At 36.4% G+C, this 21,433-nt stretch overlaps 1 protein-coding gene across 1 annotated transcript in view; it reads left to right on the plus strand.

Annotated features, from left to right (window-relative positions):
* Nucleotides 1–21,433, plus strand: part of LOC145468075 (receptor-type tyrosine-protein phosphatase F-like) — a 62,974-nt gene that overhangs the window by 38,776 nt on the left and 2,765 nt on the right. Inside the window, exons 13-34 of the mRNA XM_081451745.1 lie at nt 1,020–1,322; nt 3,466–3,753; nt 4,802–5,110; nt 6,210–6,316; nt 6,943–7,132; nt 7,580–7,682; nt 8,471–8,738; nt 9,743–9,797; nt 10,318–10,441; nt 11,109–11,245; nt 12,229–12,383; nt 13,180–13,261; nt 14,083–14,159; nt 14,587–14,626; nt 15,372–15,469; nt 15,988–16,104; nt 16,737–16,885; nt 17,512–17,647; nt 18,717–18,866; nt 19,381–19,483; nt 20,189–20,259; nt 20,484–20,618. Of these exons, the coding sequence (XP_081307871.1) occupies nt 1,020–1,322; nt 3,466–3,753; nt 4,802–5,110; nt 6,210–6,316; nt 6,943–7,132; nt 7,580–7,682; nt 8,471–8,738; nt 9,743–9,797; nt 10,318–10,441; nt 11,109–11,245; nt 12,229–12,383; nt 13,180–13,261; nt 14,083–14,159; nt 14,587–14,626; nt 15,372–15,469; nt 15,988–16,104; nt 16,737–16,885; nt 17,512–17,647; nt 18,717–18,866; nt 19,381–19,483; nt 20,189–20,259; nt 20,484–20,618 (3,197 nt within the window). The remainder of the gene's footprint in view (nt 1–1,019; nt 1,323–3,465; nt 3,754–4,801; nt 5,111–6,209; nt 6,317–6,942; nt 7,133–7,579; nt 7,683–8,470; nt 8,739–9,742; nt 9,798–10,317; nt 10,442–11,108; nt 11,246–12,228; nt 12,384–13,179; nt 13,262–14,082; nt 14,160–14,586; nt 14,627–15,371; nt 15,470–15,987; nt 16,105–16,736; nt 16,886–17,511; nt 17,648–18,716; nt 18,867–19,380; nt 19,484–20,188; nt 20,260–20,483; nt 20,619–21,433) is intronic.

Genomic DNA, 21,433 nt, shown 5'->3' on the forward strand with positions numbered 1-21,433 from the left:
ACTATTACTTTGATAACAGTGAATTGTACAGCGAGTGAAACAATACAGATAGGACCCAGGGAAATCAAAATCCACACATCTAAGAGATTCACACTTTTACTAGCAATTCGCTGAAAACAAACGCACATACACAAGCTAATTATACAGCACAGGAAATCAAAACGAAATACAAATAAAGGAAGCAAAAATGACGGGAAAATAACGAAACTTACAAGATTTGTTTGGGGACTACGGCAACTACATGTAAAACATAATGACAGTGGCAACTAGAAAACTAACGCCAGAAGAAGTTATACCAAGACATACAAACAGCGGATGAAAGAAGGTACACGAAAATATGAAACGTTACGTAACCGAAAATAACTGGCGAAACTAATTAGAATAACAAATATACACGGAGTAATTGAAAAATGGAAAACAATGGACAAAAAACGTGAAGGCAAAACAAAATTGAGGCGCCGTGACTACACCCAGCACGCACTTTGATTGGTCAAAACCCATGATTTATCAGAGTATAAAAGATAGAAAAACTGTGTTTTATTGTTTTTCGCCTCATTACCTGTATATCGCAAAGCAAATGAAGAAGCCTAAGCCATGTATTACACTGTGATAAAACACTCCGGATATTTGAGAACACTCGAGAAATGTAGAAAACACTTGACTGCGGCTCGTGTTTTCTACATCCCCTCATGCTCTCAGATGCCCTTCGTGTTTTATCACAGCGTAATACACGGCTTAGGCTTCTTCATTTGTTAAATATGAATTTCACTATTAGTAGTAGGCTTGTGAGAGAGGATGATTGTTTATTTATCATTCTTAATTCTCCATGTAGTTGATTATAGTCAAGTACTATTTGCTTGAAACAATTAAATACCACAATGTTTAACCACTGCTAAATTAATTTAACATCTACCATTAGTGATGTATTTCTTCACGTTACTTGCCATTTAACTTGATTTCTGAATCTGAAAAATGTATTTATACTAACAAATCGTGATTATAATGTTGTTCAATTACAGCTCCTTCAGCTGCCCCAAGTGGCTTCACTGTTACTGTTAAATCCTCCACCACTATTACAGCATCCTGGCAGTTACCACTAGCAAACACCTGGAATGGAATTATCAAAGGGTTTAAACTGTTTTACAAAAAGAAAGACTCTTCAGGGTCACAAACCATGAAGCTTATTAACGATAGAGCAGTTCACACTACAGATGTCTCTACGCTATCTAAATTCACAAAATATGAATTTCAAGTCTTGGCGTTTACTTCTGCTGGTGATGGACCAAATAGTACTGTAAAATCTGAGACGACAAAGGAAGACGGTAAGAAATTGGTGTTAATTATTGGCAAATTTTGTGTACTTGTCTTGCATAAATTACTACGTGGTCCTCCTCACTTAAGTTTGGAACAATGTTTGTAAGATGGTGAAAGATTTAATTTTCGTTTCCTAACTGACCCAATTAGGTTAACTCCTTATACATTGTAGAATCTTAATTTTATAAATCTTCTTTTGATATAATTGATTCTGTCTTTAAAAAAAACATATTTGAGGAGTGTAACTGTGTAAAGATTCTGAGGTTGTTTCTTACTCAGAAACTCAGCAATCAGAGATATTGTGCTATTCAAGACAATAGATAATATGAACTCCACTTGATAGGTTGATTAAGGGCATATTTAATCAAAGCTCAAAGTTCACAAGATACACTAGTTGAGATGGTGAATGACAGAAGGTAGATTACGGTAGAAAAAAGTTTTAAAAATACAACAATGTAACTGTAGTAGATTTGAAGCTAGTTGTAGCCGCGAAACAAAAGTTCGTAGTTTCAGTACAGAAGGCAGAGTGAGAGTTGAGCACACAATAAGGTAGAAGGTAGTGCAGTATAGCTTAGATACATGTACAGCATTTAGCTACATAGGCATGTTACAGACATAATCAATACCTAAAACAACTGAGAAGGGTTAATATTGATGAAAAACTGAGCTGAATGTAATAACACTGAAAAGACAAGTAGATCATGACAACAACGTGATAAAAAAAAAATCAGTCATTTGGTGTTGTGACAATTATAGCAACATTTTGACACTGAAAACTTGCTTCTTGGAAATCATAGCTAACAATGAAGGTAAAGGGTAAAACACTTGTTTTGGTAATGACTTGCACAGAAGATTGGAGAAAGTTGCCCCAAAGGTAGTCAAATGGTAGCCTGTAGCTGGTGCTATGATCGTAGGAGTTGCGGGATTACTAATAACTACCGTTGCAAGGAGTTGCCCTTAAAAACACATGCATGCATGATTATGCCTAGTGTGTGACCCATATGTACCGTAGAAAGGGTTATTTCATTCCCTTGCATGAAACACGAATTTTATCCTTACGCGCGAGTGTTACGTGTCTTGAATTGGGTACAACAACAACCAAAACAAGTACGTTTGTACAGTCATGGTGAATTCACAAATATTTTATTTCTGTTGCCTAATCTAGATAGAAAAATGCAGATTTAGTGGGATACTGCAACAAGAAAATCAAGTGTGATTAACAGAGAGAAACTGCTCTCGAAATGTACCAAGACTGGGGTAGTCTTGTAAAGATTGCATCACTCGGGATGTCTTTGATATTAAAACATGAGTAATCATTCAACTAGAACAATAATGCAAATACATGATTGCAATGTCCACCGCTTCCTCCCTTACACGAAGAGCGTGCTTCTGCCCTGCCATGACTCTCCCTGAAGATTACAGCTAAAATGAGGCTCTTCAATTTTTCTTAGAGATCTTTAGCTATGTGCCTTGACATGGAAATCCTCTAACTGCTGACAGGTGTAAACATCCTAAACATACCCTTCCCGAAAGAACTTGTAGCTTTTCTCGCCAGTATTCTTTTTTCCGCCTTGCTCGAGCCATGAAGACCATGTTCGTTGAGCCAAATTTTGGAAAATTCCTCGCGGATTTTGACCATTTCTATTCTTTATTGAAAAAACAACTACAGCAACACACATGATTAACACAACAAATACAAGCGGCTGCAATAATAAAGAAAATGTTAAGGGAGCCTCGTTTTCACGCAATGTAAACACCCAATTCAATGTCACGTGTGTGTGTTAGCCGAATTTGACTATGTTAGCCTGCGAAAGCAGATGTATTGCTAGCTGTCGCTTGAAAACGTCTACATTCGCAGGCTGCACTTACGCGTAATACAGTTTTGATTACTTTCTACTGAAATTATAACTATTAATTGTCAATAAAAAATGTCTCAAAAGCAGGGGTGTTCAAAAACTAACAAGGAAGCAGGGACAAAACTCAGGCCGGACCATTACTATGACACTAATTGTGCTTCTCTCGTGCTCTCAAAAGTTCTTGCTTGCTTGACTTGTGCATCTCAACAATGCACTTGTACACGGTGACTGTTCTGGTAAGAATTTTGTTCCAAGCAACTTTTTGTAAATTCTTAACCCCCATTTTTTGTTCCAGCACCTAGTATTCCCGAGCCCCTCACTTACATTGTGCTAGCCCCAGACATGCCTAATGGTCCAAGAATAAAGTTGACCTGGCAAATACCTGCAGCACCAAATGGACTTATCAGGAGTTACACTTTGTTTTATGGTCACGATGGAAATACACAACGAGAGTCCTTTGGAAAAGATGCGATAAGTTACACAGTTGATGTGTTGGGTGGATTGACCTATCAGTTCCATGTCAGAGCTGTGACTATCAAACCTGGACCAAATGCAACTTTAACTGTAAATGTCCCAGAGTACAGTGAGTCCAGTTTCCATTTTAAGTATATTTTGTAGATACAATTATTATCGACAGATAGACATCTGGATTCCCAAATGCAAGAGACTGCTTTGGATTTTGAACATTACTCTTGTGTAAAGAATGGAAATTGTATGGTAGCATTCAAATGGAATCATAAGAATGGTCCTTGCCAGTAAATAAACATAAAACATGGTGTGGTGGGTCATAGTGGCATTTAAAACGCTTTAGTCCAACCTCATTTCAATTATTGTAGTGTTGTATGTGGGAACTGCAACAAAACTTGTAGCTCAAAGCTTCAAAAGTTACAAGATCGCGCTGCACGAATCTTGACTTCTTTTTCTTGTGACGCCAGTACGGATGATCTCATTATATTAGACGTGGCTGGAAACAACTAGATGTTCAACAAAAACTGTAAACAGCTCTGATGGTCTATAAAATACTAAATTGTCTTGCATCTGATTATCTCTAATCGGAGTTCACTGATCATGACCACAGTGAAATTTATTCTTATTCACTAAGGGACTGCGAGGGCAAACTGGCTGTTCCGCTGCCCCACCCTAACTTTCTGAAGAACAGTTTTAGCTATAATGGTGTGGTGCTGTGGTACAGCTTACCCATCAAACTGCGGCAAGCACAAATTCTCACCTGTTTTAACGCAGCAGCGGTCTCTTCCCACTAATACATGTAAATAATATAAACACGGAAAGCAGGCATTTTGTTTTACTTCATTCGCTTTAATTGATATTATTATGTTCTAATTATTAGTTTCCTTTTTAACGACTGTATTTATGATATTAGAATGTAATTAGAGTTTTGTAATTAACGCCTGATGTTCTTACCTTGCATAACTGACTTGCTGTCTGACTGACTAATGGACAGATGGACGGACAAACTGACTGACTGATTGACTGAGGGAGGAACTGACTGACCAACTGACAGACTGACCAGCCAACCAATCGACTGTTTTGAGGCAATCATTTCAAATGATTATGTACAGTGTACTTTCTCTTTGTAAGTAACTGTTTATTATTTACATTCCTTTTGTTAGGACCCAGCGTTGGTCCAGCTAATGTCTCATTTGTTAGCTACAACAAAACCACTTTCAACATTTCGTGGGCACCTTTAACAAGAGAGAGGAGTTATGGCAAAGTTATCTTGTATGATGTCAAGGAAAAGTTGCTATCAAGAGGAAAACGTCACAAAAGATCGCCCGGCAGTAGCAGAACATTAAATACAACAGCAACATTTGTTGTTCTGTATGATTTGCCTCTTTGTTCCCAGTACGATGTGTCTGTTAGAGCTTACACTAAAGCAGGTCCTGGACCCTATACTCAACCTAGAGTATTGGAAACATCAAGTGAGTACTATCATAATGTACTTGTTCATATACAGTCAAACCTCTCTTAAGCAGTCCCCTATTTAACAGGCAACCTTTATTTGGCAGCCACCAGATAAAGTCTGGGAAAAATTGTCAGTAATAAAAACCTCTATTCAGTGGCCACCTCTATTAAGTGGCCATGACCAACTTCTTGCCATCCCAAGGGTGATTTTCTTTTGTTTTATTTTATACCTCTGTTAAACGGCCAGGATGATTTGAAGTTGGATATTTTTAGCCAGATGAAGGTAAAAGAATGACAATGTGGAATATTGTAAAAACACATTTTCAGCAGTATTTAATTAAAACAATCACAGCATGGCACCACCTGTAAGTGGTAACTGGTGATGTCTGACCTTGACCTTGCATCCATCCCCGGGGGGGGGGGGGTACAGCCATATATGGGCTATATAGGTATGTGCCGCTGTGAAAGGTATAGTTTTCAAGCAGTTTACTCTAGCATAGGGTATATAAATCAGAGCATTTTGGTCTAGAATAGGGTGTCATTTTTCACAAAACTGACCAGTTGGTTGAAGATTTTATCTGAACTAAAGAAACCAGGAATTGTCACTCAAAAATATAAAAAAATGAAATCGGCAAGCTTAAATTTTTGTAACTCAGCCTCAACATCCTCGATAGATGACTATCATAAAACACTACTGGATATTATTAACTGTCAAAAATCGGGATTCATACGGAAATCGGTGGTTTTAATACTGGTTACTCTAGTATAGGGTAGCAAAATTCAGCTGAACTAGCTCTAGTATAGGCTAAGGCATCCATCGTATTTATACTCTTGATCAAAACAGTTTTCAGTTGTGGTGGTCGTGGGAATGAAATACAATTTTAAGTAATTGAAATCAGGCTTTTTGGTCCCGGCAAATGCACTCGGTGTTTATTGTAATTCAATTTCTTTTTAGGTAAAAGAATTCTAGACTGACAAAACTTGCCATGACGAGATTTATTAACAATCAAAGTGGACAGTCATGAAGACAAAACAGTATTTTATTTTTATTCAATTGAACTGACATTTATGTTCAAAACATGTGTTTTAATCATGTTGTACACCATTCTGCCAAAGAACCAGAAGCACCTAGTGACTTAAGAGCAACAAACTCTGAATCAACTGAGGTGACCCTTGAATGGACAAACCCAAAAGTTACCACAAAGGAAGGCCTGAACTACACAGTAAGTTCTATTGAAATGTTTAGTATTTTTTATGAAATTAGTGAAGGAATTTCTGAAACGTCATGTACCTTCCTATTCCTATGTCTAATTAATAATAATAATAATAATAATAATAGTAATAATAATAATGATGATAATAATAATAATAATAATAGTAATAATAATAATGACTTTTGGGCTAGTACATGTATATAATGGTTACAATATTAGATTATGAACTTGAGATTCATTGATGAAGCTGAAGACAGAGGTAACTATCACCCCATAGATATCGAGACCAAACAAACTAATAATCATACAATGTAACTTAATTTCTGTCAAAAGATGATTGAAAGTTATTTTGGTCTCTAGATTTTAAACAATGTTTAATTTTCCACTTCTGAGGAATCGCCAACAGACTGATTTGATAGTAATGGAAATTCCCAACTGTGTACTTGCACTCATCAGTTCATTTTCATTACCAATTTCGATTTTTACTTCAGTCCTTTAGAGTGTCTACTAAAACAATTAGACTACGCGACTCGTTTTCTATGAGGTTTTGCTTCAATATTGTTAAGTATCTTTTAGCGCTTCTTACAAACATTGTTATTGATTTTCAAATAAATCTGTTGTGTTCAAATTTTTAGGTGGCGTACTCTGGAACAAAGTTGTACGATAAAACATTTAAAGACACAGGTGATAAAAATGTGGGAAAGTTAACAAAATACACAGTTGTTGGTTTGGCGTCAGGCACTAGCTACAAGTTCGAGGTCTATGGAATGTCTGTTTGTGGAAAGAGTTTTCCCATAGAATTGAAAGTGGAAACGGAAATTGCGAGTAAGTATTAAATAGAGACTTTGGTACGAATTCTGTAAGTTGCATTTTTTTTTTCCATGTTGTAAAATACCGTGTAAGCTCACTACATTCAATTCTCTTTATATTTTTTCCCAAGTGCATGTCTTCCAAAAAAAGCAAAAAATCCAACCATACATTTCAGAAAAGGTCCGTCTCAGAGACAGAGATGATGCATTTTCATAAAAAAAAAAAGAAATTTTAAAAAAATGAATATAAACTAAAAAAAGAAAACAAAAGTTTAAGTTACCCGTCTCACTTTTTTAAGTCTTGTCCATCCTTGTTTATGTTTGGTGTATAAGTGCCACTGAGGCCTTTTGCTATGTGATTAAACTATGAGCTTAAAATCTCTTCTGCTGAAATTAAGTAGTGCTGTTTAACTTGATTAAATGACACACAAATCTTTTAATATATGTCTTTTTTTCCTGTTAGCTCCGATAGCTCCAGTTGTAGGTAATGTGACTGATGTGACTGTCTCAGAGTCAGTCGCTAGAATTTATCTGTGGCCTGTGGAACAAAGGAATGGTCCAATAAGGTGATTATGTGAATGTGTTGTAAAGAACCCAGAAATATATATGATTTAGATGTATGTTATCTAACGCGTAGCGCAGTCACATTTGACGTCAGTTGACTTGTACTTCTTCAAAACCTCTAGTTTGATTCGCTCTTGTTAAACTAGACCTCTTTTGTTCTTAGGGCTAGGGACATTATTTGTGCTGTTTACCCATTGTTTAGCCAATTATGAGGAACCTTTAACGCCCTTTGCGCCAGCCGTCGCTATGGGGATGACTGACTTGTAAATGGTTCAGGTTGCCCCTTTGAAGTTTCCGTTTTTGTGTGCTTGTAAGAGTTCCATTAGTTCCATTATAGTTCAGAAAATAGTGAGCCAAAATGATAAGATTGAATTGATGTTTTTGAGCGCTTGATTATTTCAACCTCATTCGACACCTGCGGTCTCATCAACCATTATGCCGAAACTTCCAGTACATTTACTTTTATGACGAATTTGCTATGGCTTCATTTTTTTTAGGTTATTTGTAGTTTGCTTTCGAATTTGATGAATTTAATTAGTTTTGCTTGTCTCAAAGCTAATTGTTATCATTATCTGCCACAACAGAAGATTAAAATCATGCATGTTTGTGGAACGGTTTAAGCTTATTACAAGTTTACACCAGTTACATTATATTTCACTACATTGCATCCCGTTGCATTGCATTGGTATAATAGATAACACTGGGATTTCGTTACACTTTTTGGCCAGAATTGCTGAGGCTTCCATTTAATCAAAGGTATGTTAATATTATTACTCCTCTTGCATTTCAGTGCCTATCAAGTTATAGTTTTGAAAGTTGTTGGTGGAGCAGAAAAACTTCCAGACAATTATGATTCAAAATTGAACGATTCATATAATGCCAACAAAGAAAACCTGAACTTTTACATTACTGCTGAGATTCAAAATGTTCCCGTGTACCAGAAATCTTGGGAATTTACTGTTGGTGATGACAAGACGTATGAAGGTTTTGTTAATAAAGCACTTGAAAGAGGAGAAGCATATGTCATCTTCCAAAGAGCTGTGACCCGAGAAAATGACGTAAGTAAATCAACTAATTTCTGTAACAAATAAATGAAAATCATATATTTGCGATGCAGGAGAAAGATTTAAAGAGAAGGGGTCATCTCAGTTATGTATACACCTTGAGCACTTGAAAACATAACCTATCCATTTTTCTATATAATCGTTGCATATTTGAGAATCAGTTTCTATATTTTTAATTTTTAACATGTCATCTTTTTTATTCTGTAAATATTTATACAAGGGTCACTGGTTTTTTCAGTTATTACTGTTGTGTGCTACCCCCAATAAATAAGGTTGAAAGCTGCTCATGTTGTGAGTCATGATATAGCCTAATAATAGTACCCGCAGAGGTGGTAAAGATGTGCAAGTGAATAATTATGACAATCAAATGTGTATGAATTTACCTTTTAGCTAATCTTGCATACATTTTTCGACTTCTATTTACCAGTAGGTTTTAAATAATTTTTCATAGCTTTTTAATAGATTTTTAATTATTAGTTGTTTGACTATTAGGTGTTACCCTCTATAGATAAAGATTGATTGACTGATTGATTGACTGATTGATTGATCAAGATTGATTGATTATTATTGATGGATGGATGGATTGATGGAGAGGAGAAATATTTCTTTAAATTATAAACAAAATTGGTGCTCGCAGTACATGTAGAGCTGAAATTGTCAACATATATTTTAAAGTGAGATACAAATGATACAATATTAGGCCTAATTAGTATTGCATGTGACCTTAAATATGTAAAATGTCACATTCAGATACATATTTTTAAAATCTGAAGAAAACTTTTGTTCTTTTATTTTATTCATGAGTGGATCTTACATCGTTAGTGTTCCACTCAGTCCTGCTTGTCTTGTAACTTTACTTTACCACTAATTGCTTATTTGCTTCCTTGTAGAAAAAACCTTATTCACAGTGATTTAAATACTGTCACTGCATTGATTGCAGCACTGAAAGGTTGAAGTAAAAGCTAATATCTCTTTTGTCATATTGTACATTTTTTCAGGGGACTTTGGCTGGAGTTCCCGGCAAGGTTGCCAAAATTTCCGTCACTTCCAAAGGTAAGCATTCGTGATCATTATGCATAGGATTTACTTGTATATATGTAGCGATGAATTTCTAGTCAGAATTGTGAAACCAAAATGGCTCATTACAACAATCATAAATGAAACAATGAAGCAATAACAAATCAATCTAGTTCACATAGATAAGTGTTGAAAGAAACCCCTATGGGTTTCTGTTTCCAATCGCAGGAAAACATATCAGTTCAATTGTATTTCACAAAGTTGCGGTTGGGTCTCATGTTGTATCTTATTGGTTAATTGTGGTTCAAGTTCTGAAAATCAATCAGTGTTGTAAAGCAACACCAAAATATTTATTTTTCGCACTACTTACCTTCTACCCAACTTGTAAAAATACATATTGGTTTTGGGGAAAAAATAGTTATAGTGGAAACTCGATATAAGAAAGGGCTAAGCGACCGGCAAAACATGTTCGCTTTATTGAGGTTTTGTTATATCGGGGCTCTTTTCCATATATCTTACTATTACTGGGGCTTTAACTGTTTTATTTTTGTTGAAGATGTTGGAGCAACAGAAGAATCCAAGAGTTCGGGGTCTCCTAATGCCGCGGCTATAGCTGTACCTGTGGTCCTGTTGCTACTTATTATACCAGCAGTTGTAGTTGCAGTGTTTTGGTATCGGAGGTGTGTTCATTATTTGTTTCGTGTGTCAAGAGTGCTTTGTTATCAGTGGAAGAGATCTCATTCATGCATGGTGAAGTCAAGAATCCTGAGTCACCTTATAGCTTATGCCGCACATTTTTACACTTCTGATCTGTGATAACAAACTATGTCTGTTTAAATGTTGGAACGGTGTGTATGTGCATTACGTCAGGCTCTACAAGTTAGTAAACATTATTCATCAGTATTCAACATTTTACTACAGCCTTTGGTTTTTGCCTTGGCCTTTAGTGGCAAGTTTTTCATTTCTCTCCACATGGTCAAGCCTTGTCCATGCTGAGTACAGTAAAATCAATTCACGTAACCTAGGTTGATGTCCAAACGGATTGTATTCCCAAAACCCATACATTTGTGTACCCATATGTTCCTATTTGGCTAGGTGAACTTTCCAGTAGAATACGCAGTCAAGTAGGCATCATGGCCCAAATTCGATTCCGGCCTGGTGCCATATGTGGGTTGAGTTTTCCACAAAAACCAGCATCTGCAAATTCCAATTCGACCAGGATAGAGGACCTGCATGAAAACCACCTAAGGCTGATGTGGGTTCCTCTCTAAATATTGTAATTTCTTTCTATTTATTTTTTTAACTTTAAAACAGCTTACGCTGTATTTTGTGTTGGTTTGTAATTAGGAGGAAGCAGTCCGAAACAACACGCGACAGAGCTAGAAGGACTCCTGTTGAACTTGATGAGCTTAAAAATGATTTGACTGCAAGTACATCAAATTTGGTCTATCAGAATGTGGCTCAACTCCAGCAACCTGCAAAAGGTAAAATATCTTGCATAGAAATAAGAATAAAATTAATTTCCCTGCAAATAGTTCAATATACATAATATTTAGTACGTCATTTGTAAATATTTTTGCCTTGGCAAATCCTTAATACTAATTCTCTGAGCTCTTCAGTTTGGTCTTTCTTGGTTGTGTAATTTCTCGTGAACTTTGGGTAGCATCATTTAACTTAAATATGCATAATCATCCTCTAATACCTGAACTGACCATAACAGCTGCCCTTTTTTTCACAATCATAGCATAGAGGCGGTATGGCCAGGTAGTGGTTTGAGTACTGGACCTGTAATCCGGAGGTCCAGGGTTCAAATCCTCCTGCCTGGCACTAGATTGATCCTTGTCAACTGGCTAGCCTTCCACCATTTTGAGATTTTAAGCGTGATATGTTGGTTTCATATTATATCTGTTGGTTTCACACTTTTTTCATAATTATATTTACACATTGTCTTACACAATGACACGGCCCTACAATCTTCTTGCTGTGTATCAATAAAATTGCTCTATTGTGGCGTTTTTAGTGCAGAGTGCACTATTGGGATGTTTTATAGGTCTTAAGGCACTAACATGTAAACTCTATATATACCCGTATAGACTCTGTATAGACCCGTAGCAGGCCACGGGTCAATAGCCCATTCGGCTTCGCCTCATGGCACATTGACCCGTGGCTCTTGAGGGCGAAGGGTCTAATTGTTTTATTATCACCCAACTAATCGAACAGAAAAGGCAATAATAAAGTTAGCAAATGCAAGTTGAAGAAATATTTATTTTGGAATAAAACGAAAGAAAGCGTCACGCTCTATTGCACCAATTTCGCTACTCAAGGACTATTACTAGTAGTCAACTAGTAGCGTAGCCAATTAAAATGCAGGATTTGCATTAGTCCACTAGTTGGGTGATACTAACACCTGTTAGTTATATCATACACGTTTGCGTTAATTTCCTGATCTACTTTACTTTTTATTTAGCTGTTGACAAGGAAGTACCTCCCCCTGAGGAGCAAGAAGCTATCTATAGCGAGGCTGAAGATGGTAAACCCAAACCAATTCCTGTGGCTGAGTTTGCGAGATACTACAGGAACAAGTCAGAGAATGGAGCAATTGTGCTGCGAGAGGAATTTAAGGTAATAAATCATTTAACTAACTTAACATGCATTCCCTTTTAGTACTTTCTTAGCGTTATTCTGGTGACCGCTTTTATCTAACAGGAAATTTATTCGTAATAACTTTTAAGTAAAGTTGTCGGGCTTCTTAAAACTGTTGAAGTTACAACTATTGTAAACTTATTCCAATTAGGTATGGAAGTTGTCTTTCTTATGATAACTGATTACAATGATCACCTATGGAAATCGTGTTGTACATCTGAGTTGTCGAAAATCACCCAAAAGTTTTGAAACCAAAGCCATGTTTTTTTAACACCTTAAGGCCTTATGTGTTGGAAGAGCATAAAGTAAGTAATAACTATGCATTCAAAATTTGCTTCACGTAAAGACGTGACAACACTTGCTACGTATTCAAACAAACGTCCGTCAAATTGACGTTCAAAACACAATATTCAACGTAATATTCCTTTCATATTTGCCAAAGTTACCCAAGGTATGGTAACAGTTCTTGCAAATTAATCATTTCCTTACTTTGCCAGATTTACGTAAATGTACGTAAATGTCTGTTTCTGATGATGCCTCAATTTGTAAATGTAGCCAACGTTGTTTAAAGTTTCTTTTATCTTTTTGTCAAAGACGTTGGAACTGGGAGATTGTAACAGGATGCTTGATAATAAAGTAAAGAATTCCTGAATACTAGGCTAAACCGCGGTTGCACTTTTCAAGTAGTTTTGGGAGGATTTTATGTGAAATTTGCCTTGAATTGTGTTAAAAGATATGGTTAAAGTGTAGTAAAACTTGCATTTCAATCTTGCAGAATTTACCAGGAGGTTTGCAGTTTTCCTGGGAAATCGGCAAGAACAACAGAGCTAAGAACCGTTATGGGAACATAGTGTCCTGTGAGTATATTTCATTAATATTTTCTAGTATCATGGTTTGATACACCAGGGAATATCGGTAGTTCTCAAACTCATTAATAATTCATCAAGTTTAAACAAACGAAATCATGACTGTGACGCTGTTTGGATATACAATCTTAATTAGCATAGATTCTTACGATTTTATTTCTCCGTTTTCTCCTTAGTTTTAGTCTCGATTGAGAAGATATATCAAACACTCAAGGCAGTGTTTGACCATATTTCCAAACACCTCGAAATTCGTCTAAAATACTCCGCTGCGCGTCGTATTTTCAACCCTCTTCTAATTGTTTGGAAATGTGGTCAAACACGGATTTTCGTGTTTGATATATTACTTCGCCGATGGTTAGGCCATGCAAGTTAAACATCAGGCGCCAAAAACTGTCCTTTTCAGGATATTCTCAGCTGGACGATTACACTAGACTATGCTATCCACGGGATAGTGATTTTAGTATTGGATAATATTGCTGTCCTTTAAACAAGTACGGCCTGGTGCTTAATTGTAGTCCTTTTAATGCCAATCAGTAAGAAGAAGTAGAAATGTATGACAGGTTTGCTTCCGTACGCCACCGTGCCTCTCTCGACCACACTTCATTTCCTATACGGCTTTATACATTCCACAGAGAAACAGACCTACATTGTGTCTTATCTTTGAATTCCAAGCTTCAACAAAGACAAATTTTGAAAGGCTTGGGATAGAATAGCCATAACCTTACAATTGATTCACATCTTTTTGATATCTCGAGTTAAGAGTCCACAATTCACAACGTCCACGTCAATGCAGTGCATCGTTTTCTCAACAGATGACCATTCTCGTGTTGTGTTGGAGAAATTAGAAGGTGACCCGAAGTCTGACTACATCAACGCTAGTTATATTCCGGTGAGGTTTATTCCGCTTATTTCCGGTTTATTCTTGACTTCTTGACGATGTTAGCACGTTGATATAGATCAGTAAAGGAGGGGTAAAGTGATTATTTTGTGAAGTAGTCCTGTCTTCACTGGGGTCTTGAGTATTATGTATTTTATATCCAGCCACCTGCCAAAGCAAATTTTGACATGAGGATTCTAAAAGAAACGAATGTTTAAATATTGCTGAATTTTCCTTGAAAAGTCTTTGAATAGTCCTTGGAAAATAAGGCCTGGCTGTGACCTCTTTATGAACCATTGGACTGTGAATTAACAGGTCTACTTGATTATCTTTTGACCTTAAGATCATGATTTTTTACAAAATATACAAATAATATGTAGCATGATAGTCCGATTATCAGTCTGTAACGTAACCTTGTCTATTCAATCTCTCTCCTCAGACATTTGATGAGGTATCAATGTGTTACATTGCCACTCAAGGTAAATTCAGTAACCAGTTTCGACGAGTAAGACTTACTCAGCTGTACAGCCGTACAGTCTGAAAAGTCCTGCAAAGTATAATGAAACGATGTACGAAGTTGTAAATAGTTCATATTCTTACTGTTGATTGCGAATATTCTACTTCAGATCCAAGCAAACACTACGGACGCGTCTTTAGTCTCTAAATTCAGCAGCCTCGAAGCTGGGCAGTTGAAACAACCTGAGTAAACAGGGTAAATCTGCACGTTGTGATAGATATACCTTGTGTCACCACCCCTTCCCCTCTGAAGAGTCGTCGGAATGGCGACATTTCATTCCATCCGTCGAGCAACAACTTTGAACAGGGATGGGGAGGGGGTCAGGATCAAAGTTGGCTGGTTCCTTATCCAATGTGTACTTTTTAAGAATAATGCTAGATTTAGAGAGATTGTCCAACCATTTTACAACTGCTTGTCGTCTCTCTTTTGAAAGTCACTTATGTAAGATCTGTAGTTTGTAAAACTGATTCAAGTCGCTGGACTTGATTGTTTGTTTGTTTTGTTTTTGCCATTTATAAATATATTTACAAAATATCAATCTATAAGACAAGGAAGCCCATTATGTGCGTAGATTTGTTATTTGTGTAATAAAAACAAATGTTACGAGATCAAATGGTTAAAAAGTCAATCCGGCCAGGTAAAACGTTAAATATATTACTAAATGATTTCCTTCTGACATTTGCTACTCTTTCTTACAACCGGCCTAGGTCCAACTGTAGCAACAAGCAGTGATTTCTGGCGAATGATCTGGCAAGAGAACTGTCTTACCATTGTCATGCTAACCAACCTGGTTGAACTAGGAAAGGTAAGCTTTTGAACAAGTAGTCAATCCAGCTTATTTATAGTGATAGAGAGAAAGGTCTATTGTAAATGTTGAGTTTAGTGACATGTTGTGAGTAGAATGTATTTAGTTCGATACGAGTATGTGACTTCGGAATTAAGGAAGTTTTTCTTTAGTCCCATACTCCTGGCATACGTTATAAGGTGTACATAGAGCACATTTTTGTTTACGCTTCTCTTAGTCGTAACCCTACGAGAACATAAAAGTGAGGTATAGTTTTGCCAGGGACATTTTAAGGCATAATATGTAACAACCGTTAGATCATCATGATTAATGTTTACAAGGAAAACGATTTTGTTAATATTGTAGTAGACTAGACGTGACGGGCGTGCAGTGACTGAGCTCTGGTCTGCTCCCACAACGCACTTAGCTGTCTAGTATCATTAAAATAGTTTATCTCAAGTAGCATTGTCCATTGATCGCGACAACATCTATTTGAAATTTGTAACGCAAAAAGCTCTGTTGTTTCTTTGCTTTTTTAGGCCAAGTGTGATCAGTATTGGCCTGAAAGTACTTCAAAGTATGGCTCTATAACAGTTATTTTACACAAGACTGACAGCTTTGCCGATTATGTTGTTCGAACATTGATTTTGGTTAAGGTGAGAAAACTATCAGATGTTGCTTGACTGCCTGTCTTAGTATTGTCATTTTTTTGTCCCAAATTCTATAATTGTTTCTTTAATTTTATTCTTGTATGAATTAATTTTCCTTTGGTGTATTATCTCCGGAGATACTTGCATCTGTACTGAGATTCGAAGTTAAATAGAGTTGATGTCATGTGGATGCTCGGTTATGCTTGGTGTTTGTGCCTGAAATGAAAATCCAGTTGTTTTACTGAGAAAAAATTGATTTCAGCGTTGTTTTATTTTTGTGTATCGTTATTATGCATACTAGAGACACGATTCGATGTATATTTGTGATGATTTGCAGATGAGACGTCATACGAGCTACAGAGATGTCATGGCATAGCACATTACGTTGGATTATTTTCCATGGCATCTGCTGGATTAGCCCATCGGAAAGATAAAGAAAATATAGGATTCTGAAAACTTGAAATTTTGTTTCGATTTTCCAGTTTAATTTTCCGTTTTAACAAGGTGAACAATGAAAGTTCAAAATTTGGCTTAGCTTGTTTGTCAAAATGTGGTAAATATATAAAAGTATCAATTGCGAGTGCAGTCATCCTCCATCCCCTTAACTTTTTAGTAAAATTGTTTATGATTACTATTAGAAGTCCGAGAAACGTGAGGTACACCAATTTCATTACGTTACTTGGCCGGACAAAGGTGTTCCACAGCATTCCACAGCTTTACTGGGATTTCGATCAAAGATTCATGCTAGACACCAGGCTACAGGCGGGCCACTTGTTGTGCACTGCAGGTACTGAATAGCAATAATAATAATAATAATAATAATAGTAATACTGGAAGGCTAGATCTGCCAATGATCTTTGTCCACTTGTAACAATATTGTTAAAAGAAAATTGAGATGAAAGGCTTCCTGGGACTCCAAAAGTATTTAGTGGTTCCGAGCATAGCAGTTAACACAAATCAGTACAAGAGTCAGGGATTTTGATTTTAAAGCAACTTTAATTTGACACAACGAGGGCTTTTTTTACAAACGTTTTATCGTAAAAAGAAACAAGCGTCTAGGGAAGCGTAAAGTGACTTTTTTTTCTTTTGATCAGAATTATTTTGGTTTAGTTGTATTATTTTGGTTAAGTTGTAAACGTCATTCATGGACCTCACTGTCCTCGAAGCATACTGTCACCAGCTAGGGCTAGTATTTTCACAAGAAAATAATGAGATATATGTCCTGCATGCATGTGGTTTGGAGTTAATAAAGGTTGCAATGAAACTTGCTTGATTTTGGAGCATGGTTATTGTGTCTTTTTGCCTCGATCACTTCATTGTCCTAAACTGCACGTACAGTGAGGAAATCTCTTACTCTTACCTCTCTTCCATTCTGGGCATTACTTGTTAAAGGATCATTTCTTTTATATCCAGTGCTGGTGTTGGACGAACTGGTACGTTCATTGCCATTGATGCCATGCTGGAAGGCGCTAAGGAGAATAAGAGTGTGTTTATCCAGAATTATGTGCAAGTGATGCGGAGATGTCGCCCTCATATGGTGCAGAAAGATGTAAGCAAACGTTACCTAACTTCTGATCAAAATATAATAACCTATTAATGACTGGCTATTCTTACAACAATGGTAGGAAAAGTAAAGTACTGTTGATCTCTAGTGGTAATGATGGTGTTGATGACGATGCCATTGATAAGACTGTGATAACGTTAAAGCTCTATTTGAAGACTCTAGAGAGGCGTCTAATTAGAGAAGGGTATTTCTATTCGTAAAGAAGCTCACGCATATTAATGACTGTTTGAGACTATTTGATGTCTTTTTCGTACAGGAGTATTCTCGTGATGCGTGATTAGCTGATTTTATTTTCCGTGAAACGTAAATTTAAGAAATTGTTCTTCGTGATCCGTGACTTGAAGGTTTTGCGTGAGCCGTGACGAACATTAATTACTAACCGATATTTGTTATTTTGCCACTCTATTCTACGTGATTTTAAGATGCGAGTCCTCCGAATGGTTAGAGTCGTATCGAAAATAATTTAGGTATACGTTTAGCAATAAGGAGCCTTTACTTAGCCTTTCACGATTTTGCTTTCTTCAAACACTCTTTCTAGCGTAAGAGCAGGTTATTAAAAGAGGTACCTTACTCGCTTATTTTTGTGATTCGGGAAAATGAAATTTTGATGTCCGTGATCAGTGATTCGCAATTTTTTGCTCTCGTGAACCGTGCCAGAGATCCCCCCTGTAAGACCCTTTTTGAAATAAATTTCAGGAAAGCTAACAGCCAAAAGTACATCTAAGTGTGTTGGGTTGATTACTCCCCTATCGCTTAGTTACCCCCGCGATGCATCAGAATGTGTCTTAACTTACAACATTGGTAAGGGACTTGTCAAAACTTTGTTTGTTCAGGAAGGTTTATAAAGAGGAAATTAAAAGGAATTAGAACTTATTTTAGGTAGCTGAGGACAATGCTATTCATGAAGATGTCAAGGAAATGATGAAATTGAACTAAACATGCTGGCGATGGCAATGAAGATAAAGAAGAGGACCAGCTTGAGTTTTCAAGATTTAAAAATCTTCTAAGTGTCTTTAGTAGTCAAAAATGGTAACGATAACTTTATTTTTGCTAGGACCAGTATGTGTTTTTGCATCAAGCAGTGATGGAAGCCTTGGTGGGTGGAGATACTGAGGTTGCCCCTCATGACCTGAGAATTACAATGAACAAACTGACCAGAATTCATAAGACGTCCAAAAAAACTGGATATGCACGAGAATTTAAGGTAACTAATAACTATTACTTTGTGTGATTCACTAATATATCAAACAGGAGAGACCGTGTTTCACCTGTTCTTGACGAACTTTGAATTGATAAGAAATGTGGTTAATCACGATCTCGAGTGTTTGATATGTCTTCTCAGTCGAAACTAAAAATAGGGTGAAAACGAACAAATATAATCATATTAAGTTCAGATATCCAAACCATCCTGGTTGTGATTTCGTTCGTTTAAACGATGAATGAATTTTTGATGAGTTTGAGAAGTTGAGAATGAATGAATTAGTTGCCATCCTATTAAGAAGGCTTTGGACTCTACGTTCGACTCCACGTTGGACTGGTACCCGATGTCAAAGGTAATGATAGGGGTAACCCAAATTGTCGAAAAAAATATTGAACGACATTGCCAGATTCCTGTAATTTTCTTGTACACAATGACAGTGGTTTTGCATGCATGTAACTATTACAAGATTGAGTTTCTATTGTAAATGTGTTATTGATGACTAAGAACTCTGTTTTAGCGCCTGGAACTTGTGACTGATATTGCGGCCTCGCCAGAGGAGGCAACAACAGCATTTAATCCATCAAACATCAACAAGAACAGATTTCCCAGTATTGTACCATGTAAGTCAATAAAGTGTTGGTGTAAAACAATTTGGTATTTAGAATAAGGGCACATGCCCTCTTATTGCCTTTCCTTAGTTACAGCCTGATCATGTGTATCTAAATTATTTTGAAATTATTTCATTAAGTCTCACCAGATGTTGACTGTTCAGTACTCTAAAAGAGGTTTCAGTAGATGGCTCATATTGTGATAACACTAAATTGTAAATTGTGAACTATTTATCGTATGAAGCTGTTGTTTTGTCTTATCGTAGCTGTTTCCGTTGGAAATTATCTGTCCAAATATCAGACCTGTAACTTTCCCAACAACCTACTGAACTTATTCCTAACTTAACAATTCGTTGTGCGTGTTATTTCGAAAAGTGGCCAAGTATAGAATTTTATGTATTATATTCAAAAAACAAACAAGACCACTGCAAAGTACTGCTCAATAGCTTTTGCTGGAATGGTTACACACTAGGGTTTCATCCACAGACTTAAAAGTTTGAACAACCTTGTATAGCGTAATAAACAGCAGTACATGAAAGCACTGCGCAGTAGCTTTCGTTATTTTTCGTCTCGTCTGTAATCACGGCTACGTTAATTTGCTCTAGGCGTGATTCTAGGAATGAAGTGGTTAAACTTTAAAGGTGGGCGGTCTGTTGTGTTCATTTGTTTCAATGATATGTAACTTTACAAGTTTTCATCATTGTTCTTCTGTACTAGTGGACATTGCTCGAGTGTTCTTGAAGTCCTCTGACCCAGACAAGGACTACGTCAATGCCTCCTTTGTGGACGTAAGTTTAATTAATTAAGATTTACAGCATTTTTTTTTTTTGGTGAATAAATAACAAATTCACAGTAGGATTACGAAGAACTCATCGGTTCTTGTGGGATATACATACGTTGTTACCAAGCGAACTCAGTTTTAGATTCTGAAGGCAGCTTACGTAAGAGAACTTGAGGTTGAAAAATTCCGTTTTTGCCCTTAATTCTGTTACTTTCTTTCATCTTGCTCTAGGACTACAGACTACGTAACGCGTATATTCTGACTCAGGCACCATTGGATAACACTGTTGAAGATTTCTGGCGTATGATATCACAGTATGACATTGGCACAGTTGTGATGTTGAACAGCTTAAGAGAAGGGAAAGAGGTAAATTAGGTTTCACTCCTGTGCTTTCATACAAGACTTAAAATAAAGCTTTGGTCTGTTCGGAGGAGTCGCATTAGAATACTCACAATACACTGTAGCATTCTAGTTTATCTGTGCAGAATGCGTTGGGATACTAATGCCACAGACATGTCGTTATGTTCATCAAATCAGTTTGTCCCTAAACATAAAAGGTTAGAGAATCCTGTTTCATACGTGTATCCTGCTATGAACGAAAGCGAGGCCTCTTTAATAGTGTCAGCTATGTACAAAGGCATAAGCTGAGTGTATTTGATTACGCTATGACTGGATTCCTATCGTAGATTGGAAATATTCGTGTTAGTTGTTATATACCTTTTTTTAACAAAATATCTACGTGTAGCAGGTATTCTTTATTATTCGTAAACCTGCTTTTAAAGGTATTTAACTGAACCGTTCGAGAACTTAAGTTGTGGGACATAATCTTAATAAGAAAAGACAAAACAAGCAAATATGTGTACTACAGTATTTCAATTGTTTTCTTGTCTTTCTTGAAGGTTTGCAGGCTTGTAATTTTTGTTTCTGTGTGTTCTTGTTGTTAATATTATGTCATATTTATTTATAGATTGATTGGTAATAATAATAGAAATAGTACATAACAATAAAAAAATCTGAATCTGAAATCTGAAATCAACAAACAGTCGAAATTGTTTGTCTTTTTAAAACATAAAATCCTTCAATTCAACATTCAAGATCCTGTCTCCTTGGGGCCATACCAACAGTATTCCAAATCATTTAATCAGTTAAATTTCTTAAATGGTTCATCGTTCATTGTTGTC

The sequence above is a fragment of the Orbicella franksi genome, chromosome 14, assembly GCF_964199315.1.
Source record: "Orbicella franksi chromosome 14, jaOrbFran1.1, whole genome shotgun sequence".
NCBI classification, from domain to species: domain Eukaryota; kingdom Metazoa; phylum Cnidaria; class Anthozoa; order Scleractinia; family Merulinidae; genus Orbicella; species Orbicella franksi.